Source organism: Halichoerus grypus, chromosome 12 (assembly GCF_964656455.1).
Source record: "Halichoerus grypus chromosome 12, mHalGry1.hap1.1, whole genome shotgun sequence".
NCBI lineage: Eukaryota > Metazoa > Chordata > Mammalia > Carnivora > Phocidae > Halichoerus > Halichoerus grypus.
In genome coordinates, this window is record NC_135723.1 from 45524815 (window position 1) to 45535624 (window position 10810).

A 10810-nucleotide genomic window follows, 5' to 3' on the forward strand; every position below is an offset into this window, starting at 1 on the left:
TCTCTTCCCAAGATTTGGAAAAGGAGAGTTTTTGCTTTTCTTTCTTGCAAATCTGTAAGGGTGTGAGAAAAGTGTTATCATATACCATGGCTTTGGTTTTGTGAAGAAAGCAATGTGTGAGAAATGAAATGATACCAGCAGGTAAACCGAGATAATCCTGGTGCTCATCACAGCTTCCAACTGGCAGTCACCTTAGCAATTCTGTTTTATTAGCCAATGAATCCTCTCTCATGCTTTAGAGAGTTTGAGTCTATCACTTGCAGTCAAAAACTGTCCTTAAATGTTGATTTGAAAATACTGAAATATATTTTTAGAAGAAAAACTAACTGGAGTTTTAAGAATTCTTTTAATTTCATTTTAATGACGGATAATAAGAAAATAGAATATATTACTGCAGTTATCAGCTTATCTACCTATGAGACTCTAAGTTGGACTGTCAGTTAATAATAAGGTCACCTATAACAATTCTAATATAAAATTTTATCATAATTTTTATTTCTTTTTTTCTTTTGGCAATATTTAGATAAGGAAAATGATTCACATTTTCTTCCATTATTTTCCATGTTTATGTACTAAAAAGAAAAATGTTTACATGGGTTCAATATTCAACCAAAGTTGTTTGACTCAACATGAGTGTTAATTAGGTAATAAAATTTTAGGAAGTAATAGAAATCATCATGGCCCACAAACAGAAGGACTTTTCTTAGATAAAATAGAGAGATGATGCAAAAGGAAATAGAAAAGTGGAATACAACAGCATAACTGAGGACTGAAATCAAACATAAAATCTAAAGATACCCTGGGAAATATGGTTAATCCTGGAATTAATACTATATCAGAAACTCAAAACATCTTCATCAAGTAAAAATATTTTTTTCAGTTTTCATTTTTCTTCTCTAAGGTAACCAGTATTTAATACAATAGATAGTGACTATCTCTTCCACATTTTTATTATTTTCTTTCATAATATAGTCATCCTCCTGTGACTAAATGGAAAGTAAATCAACCTATAGATATCAATTGATTTTAAGGCACTGTGCAAGGTTCTGCAAGCAGCATTGTAAAGACCAGTGATTTTAACACTCTCTAATGTTTGCTTTAAAGTGTTTATACTAAGACTAGTATGACTTAAACATTTCATATCCTCTAATTGGCAGGATATTGTTAAAAGAAATTGTAACAGATTGGGAAGAAGGAAATACAGAGAGCTGAGGGGAAAAAAGAAGACTCATACTCTCAATATAGCCCACATTTCCACTTCCAAATAGTTCCCATATATGAAACCCCTTAAATTATATTGTAACCCTTCCCTCTGGAGTCTTGACCTGCAGTTTGAGAAATACTGGCATTGATATATGAAATACACAGATAATGCAAAAAACTCATTTTACCACATAGTTTCACCTTCTGCCCCCATCAATCATATTACAAACTCTGTCAACAGGAAGCAAATTGCCTCCCTTCCCATGGTCACTTTATAGAGGAAGTGTTAATGACCAACATAAATGCCAAGAGTCAATAGGAATAACCATATGGAAACAATACTCTAGTTAATTAGCTTCTAAATAGTAATATTAAACTATATGTGTTGAAAGGAAAAAATGGAAAAGCCTTCTGGATCTTGTTTTGTTATGTTTAAAGAAGACAATATCATTCTCCAATATCAGTGTTTCTCTCTTACCTTACCTTCTCTTTGCTTTCCCACTCTGCAGTTCTTCATCCAATCTTTTCATCCAACCTTCTCCCTTTACCTCATCTACTACCCTGACAAAGCTCAGCATGGTAAGGGATGCAAATAAACTGGGAAGAAAATATTGTAGGTATATAAAAGTATATATTAAATTCTAAATTACTTTATCTGTCACTTGGCTAATGAATATTTACTGTATGCCTGATACCTACCAGACAATATCATGCATTCAGATGTAGACTGGTTAACAAAATAGTTCCTTTCCTTATGGAGTTTACTCTCAACATTTAACAGTGAAGGAAAACTGCACCAGTATTTACTAGCTATTAAGAAACTGTTATGTGCAAAATGTTGAGAGTAGATTTTCATAGTGCTAGGGAAATGTATAATTTGGGGATCCAGCTTGTTGACATGCATTAGGAAATGTTTACTGGCATAGCAATATTCCTACTGGGATTTGAAGGAGGACTACCATTCAGATAAGTTAAAGAGAAGGGGCAGATTCCAAGAAAATGGAACAGTATGCACAGAAGCAGTTAAACAGGAGAAAGCATCGTCTGCTCAAACAGAAAGCCAGAGTGGCTGGCATGAACTGAGCAAATAGTAGATTTGTGCATATGGAGACTAGAAAGGCAACTAAAGGTCAGGTTGTTGGAATTTGGGGGGCATTATTTGAAGGCCCATTCGAAGCTGTTGAAAGATTTTAAGAGAGAAATGAGATATTCAAATCTGTATTTTAAAAAGGGTATATACTGGAGAATGGAGAAGAGGAGGCAGAGTAAGTTTGGCTATGATGACTGCCGCCTAGTTGAGGACACTGACAATCAATGCAGGTAGAACTGAATGGATTCCAGAGTTATTTTGGTGGTGGAATTAAATTGGGCAGAAGGAGGAGAGAAGAGTCTAGAATTATGCTTATTTTTTGGATTAAATATATAATGGATAGTAGAGAGTTTTATTGAACTTGAGAAAACTAGAAAGCAAATTTCTTAGATGGGAATATATACATATATATAATCACAAAGCTGACCTAAACTAAGCAGGTAAGTGAATATTAAGTATTTAATTATCAAGAATTTTAATTGCCCTTCTTAGAGATTATAAGAATTATAAGAAGGGGCGCCTGGGTGGCTCAGATGGTTAAGCCTCTGCCTTCAGCTCAGGTCATGATCCCAGGGTCCTGGGATCGAGTCCCGCATCGGGCTCCCTGCTCAGCGGGGAGCCTGCTTCTCCCTCTCCCTCTGCCGCTGCCTCTCTCTATCTCTCTCTCTGACTCTCATGAATAAATAAAACATTAAAAAAAACAATAGTTTAAAAAAAAAAAAAAAAGAATTATAAGAATTCTGGGTAGATGATTCAGATGGCCCATTTCTTACTAAAATTCTTCCAATTTTACATGGACATCTAAGGCATCTAAAATAAAACAGAATTATTTTCAAATCTGGATGTGCTCAGTAATTATTTTCTCATGAAGAAAAAAAAATGCCATGTTTAAAGGAAAGGCTGAACAAGTATATCTTACATCTTGCTGAATTCATAATTATAAGAGGAATTTCTAGTTGTGGAAATAATATCATCAGGAAACAATAAGAGCGTTAAGCCATTTTTTCTCATCCATCCCTTTTGCCACTGACTCTGCCACTGTAATTTTCAGTTTGGGCTTATAATTCTGTGTTCTCTATACAATAGGCTCTGACATTATGTCTCTCCCAGACACATAAACCCAAAAACTGCCATCCGCTTGCCCAAAATGGTTTTGAATATCCTTTCTCTACAATAAAGCCCAGGTTTATTACCTCAAAAGATTTTTTCCATACTACAACCATTGATTTGGATTCAGTAATCCAAAAATCAATCATTCATTCAAGTTTAGTATAATATTTTGAGAAAAGCAGTCTGCTAAGTGCTGAGCTGAATCATACAAACATTAACTTACTGTATTTCACAATGGTTGAAATCTTGCTGGATTGGTAGGAGAGTGCTTGTACAATTTTGGAAAGACTAAACAAGTGTAAAATTATTAGCACCAAGTTTTAAATTAACTTACCGATATGTTACTATTAAACAGTTCTAATATAGGCCTATAAGAATCTTACTGGCTTGCACAGTTGTCTCTTCCATTAATAAAGGGGCAAACAATATGATAAAATCTAAGAGATCTTAGCATTTTAATTTAGTAGTAACATTGAAAGCTTACATTAACTAATTAAATACAGAGCCTAATCTCAACATTTTAATGCATTCAAATACTTACAAGTTAATCAATTAATCTATCACTTACACTTGGAATATCTCTTCACCACCATCACTTTCACTCCCTGCCAACCTTGAGGGATCATTAGAGATAAGATGCATGTTAAGATTAGTAACTGTAGTGGTGCCTGGGTGGCTCAGTCGTTAAGCGTCTGCCTTTGGCTCAGGTCATTATCCCAGGGTCCTGGGATCGAGCCCCTCATCAGGCTCCCTGCTCGGCAGGAAGCCTGCTCCTCCCTCTCCCACTCCCCCCTGCTTGTGTTCCTGCTCTCGCTGTCTCTGTCAAATAAATAAATAAAACCTTAAAAAAAAAAAAAAAGATTAGTAACTGTAAAAAAGAGATATGTTATTAACAATTCTCCTACATGAGGACACCATTTTGTCCTGCCTAACCTTTGAAAGTTGTTTTCCAGTGATTATACAATTCTATTTAGATTTTGGGAGCTATACACTAAATCTTACATGCTATATATTATAAATATATAAATATAAAATATTTGTCAACTTTTTAAAGGTGAATAAAAATGGGATAAAATCTTAGGATGCATTCATGGATCACATATACTTTATTGTTTCTTTGATATATTTCCTGGCCTGGTGTTAGCAATTAATTCGAATCATGTAAAATTTTTTTTTTTAAAGATTTTATTTATTTATTTGACAGAGAGAGAGACACAGCGAGAGAGGGAACACAAGCAAGGGAAGTGGGAGAGGGAGAAGCAGGCTTCCCGCGGAGCAGGGAGCCCAATGATGGGCTCGATCCCAGCACCCTGGGATCATGACCTGAGCCAAAGGCAGACACTTAACGACTGAGCCACCCAGGCGCCCCGAATCATGTAAAATTTATAATGCTAACATGGTCTTCTGGTTTCAGATGGCAAACTTGGCACAGATATTCACCTCTTCTTACTCCTAAGTTCAGAATATCTTGCAGGTTTTACAAAAGCACAGAATATCAGAAAAAATAAAAGTAGAATTTTCAGGAAAAATTTTTAAAAGCTATCCAGGAAAGTCATAGTCCAAGTATGATGTGATGTGTTCAAATCAGAGCAAGAAGTCAGCAGGTATGAGGAAGAAGAATGCAACAGATACCATGAAATAGAATAATTAAATAAGATGCTGAAAATAATAAAGATATGGTGAGGAAGGTATCATTCAAAAAGAAAAAATAAAAGATAATAAGCAATTCCAAGCAATTCCAAAGCTATATAAGAAAAGCATGAAAAAAATGTAGAAAATTAAAACATGATATGATTTTGAGAAGTCAACATATAGTGTATATTACTTTTTTCTACATTTCACTGGCTATAACTCAGTTGTGGCAAGCTGCAGCTAGAAATTTGGTTAGTTGTACTAAAAATAGTTTGATGAGCACCTAAGTCATACCTTACACAATTACTGTGAAATGGTTAACAGTTTAAACTCTTATTTTTCATTCCATGATTCTCAGATTTGATTTTTTGATTCCTCACTTTGCAAGATGATAATGTTATCATTTTCCCACCTCTCATCACTCTATCATCCAGTTTCTGCCACCAGTACATTATATTTTAATTGCAAAGTTGGTAATATTTACCTTATATTCAATAATAACAATTAAGCTTGCTGTCTTTTGAATATTAGTTATCATAAAAGCTTATAGTCCATAACAGCATTTATCTCATTATAACTATATAAATACTGTTCATTACAGAGACACACTGTGTTCTATTGTATTTTTTTCAGTCTTATTTGCACCTCACAGGGGAGAATATTTATGGATTTTTCTTATCTAACCCTTTAACCAGTCTGAACAACAAAGAGAATATACACACCAATAAATAGATGATGATGATGATAGATGATAGATAGGTAGATAGATAGATAGATAGATAGATAGATAGATAGACAAACTATCAGGGATTTCTGGGACTATAACAAAAGATTTAACATTCTTGCTATCAGAGTCTCAGGGGAAGAGAAAAAAATTGAAGCTGGAAAAGTACTAAAAGAAATCATGGCTAAATACTTCCTGAATCTGGCAAGGAGCATAAACTTTCATATTCAAGAAGTTGAGTGAACCGTAAACAAGATAAACCCAAAGAAATCTATGCCAAGACATATCATAATGAAAGTTTAAAAACTAAAGACAAATCTTAGAAATGACTAGAGAAAAAGAATACTTTACCATAGAGGGCAGAAGGGAGTGGCAGAGTATTTTTCTAGGGCAACAACAACAACAGAACTCTGTCAACCTAGAGTCCTATACACAATAAAAATATCCTTCAACAATGAAGAAAAATTCAAGATATCATCAGATGAAGGAAAACTAAGAAAATGTGTTGCTAAGGAACACAGTAAGGAAAATTATGGGCAAATAAAATAGACTTTCCTTCTCTTTAGTTTTTAAAATTATTGATGGTTGAAGCAAAAATTCTAACACTGATATGGTTTGAAATATATGTAAAGGAAATATTTTTAAATATTATAAATGGGAGAATAAAAAGAGATAAAGGGAGATGAGTTTTCTACTTTTAACTTAAGCTGCTGAAGAAATAACATCAATAGACTGTGAGACATATCACAGTATAGAGATAGATATAAAGATATAATACAAATATATAGATATCACACACACACACACACACACACACACACATATATATATAATGTAATAGAACAACCACTAAATAGCCATACAGAAAAATACAGTCAAAAACAATATAGACCTCTGCAAGCTGGCAGTCAACACGGTGCCCTTCCCACTTTTCCACTGCTTCATGCCTGGCTTCTGACCAGCCATGGAAGCCAGCAGTATCAGGCCCTCACTGTACCCGAACTCAGCCAGCAGGTCTTTCATGTCAAGAGCAGGATGACTGCCTGTGACCCCAGCCATGGCCATTACCTCACCACGGCTGCTGTCTTTCATGGGCAGATGTCCATGAAGGAGGTAGATGAGCAGATGCTCAATGCACAAAGCAAGAATAGCAGCTATATCATGGAATGGATCCCCAACAACGTCAAGACAGCTGTCTGCAACATCCCACCCCATGGCCTCAAGATGGCAGTCACCTTCATTGGAAATAGCACGGCCTTGCAGGAGCTCTTCAGACACATCTCAGAGCAGTTCGGGGCCACATTCTGGCGCTGGTACACAGATGAGGGCATGGATGAGATGGAATTCACTGAAGCTGAGAGCAACATGAACAACCTTGTTTTCGAGTACCAGCAGTACCAGGATGCCACAGCAGAGGAAGAGGAGGATTAAGGCAGAGACCGTCACCTCAGACTTCTCAGTTCCCTCAGCCTTCTTCCTCAACTGCCCCTGTTCTCTCCCTCAGAATTTGCATTTTCTGCCTCTATCTTGTTTTATTTGTTTGTTTCCTTTTTTAGAGGGTGTGGTCCTAGATTAGTGCTTGGCACATAATAGAAGCTCAATATTTTATTGTTTTTGCAATGTCTGCTCTCCCACCCTTGGGAAACCTAGATTTCTGCCAATCTAGGTAACCCTGTATTTGCTTTTGGTGTCCAATTCTCCCATCTGTCCAGCTGATATTTCCCTTTGCTTTTTTAAGATAATTATCCAAGAAGCTGGGTCTCATCAGATCCCATTTAGAACCATGTGCTGAAAACTCGGATAAATGGCCATCATCCTCAGCCTGTGTGGTAACTCAGGGGAAAGGAAACCAAATTACCTCATAGCAGGTAGAGGTACGTAGGAGGAAGGGGTAGGGTTTTTTAGTCTAGAGCAGTTTTGGAGAGGGATACAGGCTATTGAAGTCCTAATTTCCAGGAATTTACCTGCTCCTCTCTCAGCTTCAGGAAAGCTGTTAACAGTAGTATCTCCATTTTCAGTCTCCTTCCAAGCTCTGTCCTGAGCTGTCTCCTTTGTAGGGGTCCGCCCCACTCTGTTGAGTGGGTTCCTTCCCTTTCTTACTTAACCTCCTTCAAATGTTGAATTCCTTCCTTTTCCCCTGGTCAGAGAAGGGGGCCAAGAGGGGAAGAGGGACTAGCCTTGGTCCCTAAAGCCTCCAGAAAGGCCCTCCCTATCCCCATCTTTTCTTAACAAAAACCCAGCCCTGCTGTGTACATATAGAAAGGTATGTATTACCATGTGAATATTTGGGTCATTCCTCCAGAGAGGGGACAAAGAGACCCTCTGTCTTTTGGCAACATCTCATCTCTTCCTTTGACTATTCCCTCCCCCCCACACCACCCCAACCCTCACCCTTGGTTTTGTCCTATCCTACACTTCAAATTTCTATTTTGAGTTGAACTTGCTTTTTTTATATATATATATATTGAAAAAGATAACATTGCCCCAAGAGCCAAAAATAAATGAGAATTGGAAAAAAAACAATATACTAAATTCAAATGGTAATCTAGAAATGCAAAAATCAATAAAATTTGAAGGACACAGCTAAAGCGTTGCTGAGAGAAAAATTTCTAGCACTAAATAATTCATGTATGTATGTACATATATATATTTTTAAAGACCTAGTGGATTAAAAATCTTAAGGATTATACATTATATTTTGAAACATGTCTTAGTTATATGTATGCATATGTGTTATGTCTATATGTATATGTATTATGTATATACCTATACATACATACAACAGATATGTTTCAAAATATTTTAAAGTTTAACCCTTAAGATTTTTAATCCACTAACTTTCTAAATGACACATTCTATATAAAATAATCTTAGTTTTTGACTGGTTAGGAAAACTAAACCTAATACATTCAGTTCCAAAGGCTGAGTGTGTGGTATTAATTGATGTCCTCGCTCCTGTTGGCTTGTGAATGTTTAAAATGTCCTAGGTATTTTCATGGCATTACAATAATGGACATACCTTGTAAATTGAGATTTCATGCATGAAAAGGATCTATCTACCAAAAACAACTTAACTAAACCTCTTTTTCTACATTCTTTTTGCCATCATCTCTCTTCTACCATCATTATAGTCATTGATGGCTATGAATTCCACCAAGAACATCAATTCAACAATTTGGACACAGAAGTTACTAAGATCAGGGAGTTCAAATGAGTGTGCAATTGACGAGAGCAGCAGGAACACAAGGACCTTCTCAGGACCATTAAGCAAGCCCAATCAGAGCTTAATGGAGGAAGGCAATGAATAAAACTCCAGTGCTTCCAAACTAATATTGGCTATGTTGACTGTGTATCCTGGAATAGAAATTTGATCCTGGAACAAAAAAGGGATATTCATGGAAAAAATTGAAGAATCTGAACAAAGTCTAGTTTGTTTTTTTTAATAGTAAAATACCAATGCTAATTGCTTATTTTAACAAATGTGCCTTGGTTATGTAGGATGTCGACATAAAGGGAAAATGGATGAAGGGTATGCAGGAACTCTCTGCATTTTCTTTGTAACTCTTTTACAAATCTAAAAATATTTCATAATGTAAAGTTTTATTAATAAAAAACTAACACTGAAATCTTGTGTACAAAGACTTGATAGTAAGGGCTTTGAAGCATGAAGTCGTAATTCTAGCAAAAACTCAATACATTGATCAAGAGCAATACAGACTTAAAAGAGATATACCAGAACTGACTGGAACAACTCTTTTAGTCATATTGCTTAAAGTGGTGGTGACCACTTTCTAAGTGGTAATTCTAGAATGAAATCAGAACACATCACATATCTTAAATAATTTCACATAGATAATAGTGTGAAATTTAGTGTCAGAATAGTTATACTACAGCAAGCCAATGCTTGCTGTATGCATTAGAAATGGCATAAAGAACCTTCAAATTTTCCATAAAAAGACATTTATATGCAAATATGAAGGTTAGGGAGAACACTGTAGAATACTTGGACTAAATAAAGACTGTCTTTAATCTCTGAAGTGAAGTATAAAAAGCAAGAAGCCCTTGTAGCAGACTAAGCAGTTTGGATTCTTAAGTTTCACCTGCAATATAAATTTAATTTTCCTCCACAATGAAGAATTAAAGTCCCATAAAGGTGAAATCTCTTCAAGCCACTTTAGTTTTTCCTTTAGACAGATTATAATTCCTTTCAGGAAAAACAATCAGAAAATCAGAAAAAAATTAAAAATTTTCAAAAAAATTCAGAAAGCAAGCTGGGGTTCTTTGCACTGATATTTTCTTACAAAGTACAAAAATGGAAGATGCTGGTCACTGTCCAGCCACTGTTAATAAACCTGTTATTGCTTCTATGTCTTTAGTACATTGTGCGAAAGTACATAGAATTTGATTCAAAAGTTAGAAAACCTGAGAGTGTGGCTTAGTGGTATTTAGTGCCATTCTGTTCCTTCAGGAGATTAGAAGGTGAGAAAATTCATATCAACCTGCAACATCCTGGCCCAAATATAGTGTTGAACCTGTGAAGGATTGTTCCCTGTGTCTTTTGAGGGACCAGCGCTCAAATGCATAGTTCTAAAAATTGAGTTAACTTTTTCTTTTCCTTTTTAGGATTCTGGAACAGTATTGGAAGTAAAAATAAGAAAAAGATGACTATAATTTAAAAAAAAACATAATTAAGCATTCAATCCCATTTTCTTCATAGAACACATAATAAAATGTAAAAGAAATTCTAGAGTAAATGCCATAAATAATAGAACTAATTAAATTAGGCAGATATCATACAAATTGAGATAACAAATTTAGAGATGATAATTTTTCTCCCCTTAATTATAGCAGATTCTTCTCCATAAAGAATGAGTAAAATATCTCAACTATAATGAGATATCACCTCATTGAGACCAATGAATTTGAATTTGCAGTATAAAATACTGTTGATGTGTCTAAACTTCATTATTCTTCAGATAATTCACAATTAAAAGACATTAAAGGGGTGCCTGGGTGGCTCAGCCAGTTAAGCACCTGCCTTTAGCTCAGGT

General features: G+C 35.3%; 1 protein-coding gene across 1 annotated transcript in view; it reads left to right on the plus strand.

The window, feature by feature from the left end:
- LOC118539555 (tubulin beta chain-like) overlaps nucleotides 1-7190 on the plus strand; it is a 31391-nt gene extending 24201 nt beyond the window's left edge. Inside the window, 2 exon segments of the mRNA XM_078059875.1 lie at nucleotides 6650-6712; nucleotides 6715-7190. Of these exon segments, the coding sequence (XP_077916001.1) occupies nucleotides 6650-6712; nucleotides 6715-7190 (539 nt within the window).
- Nucleotides 7191-10810: the final 3620 nt, after the last annotated feature.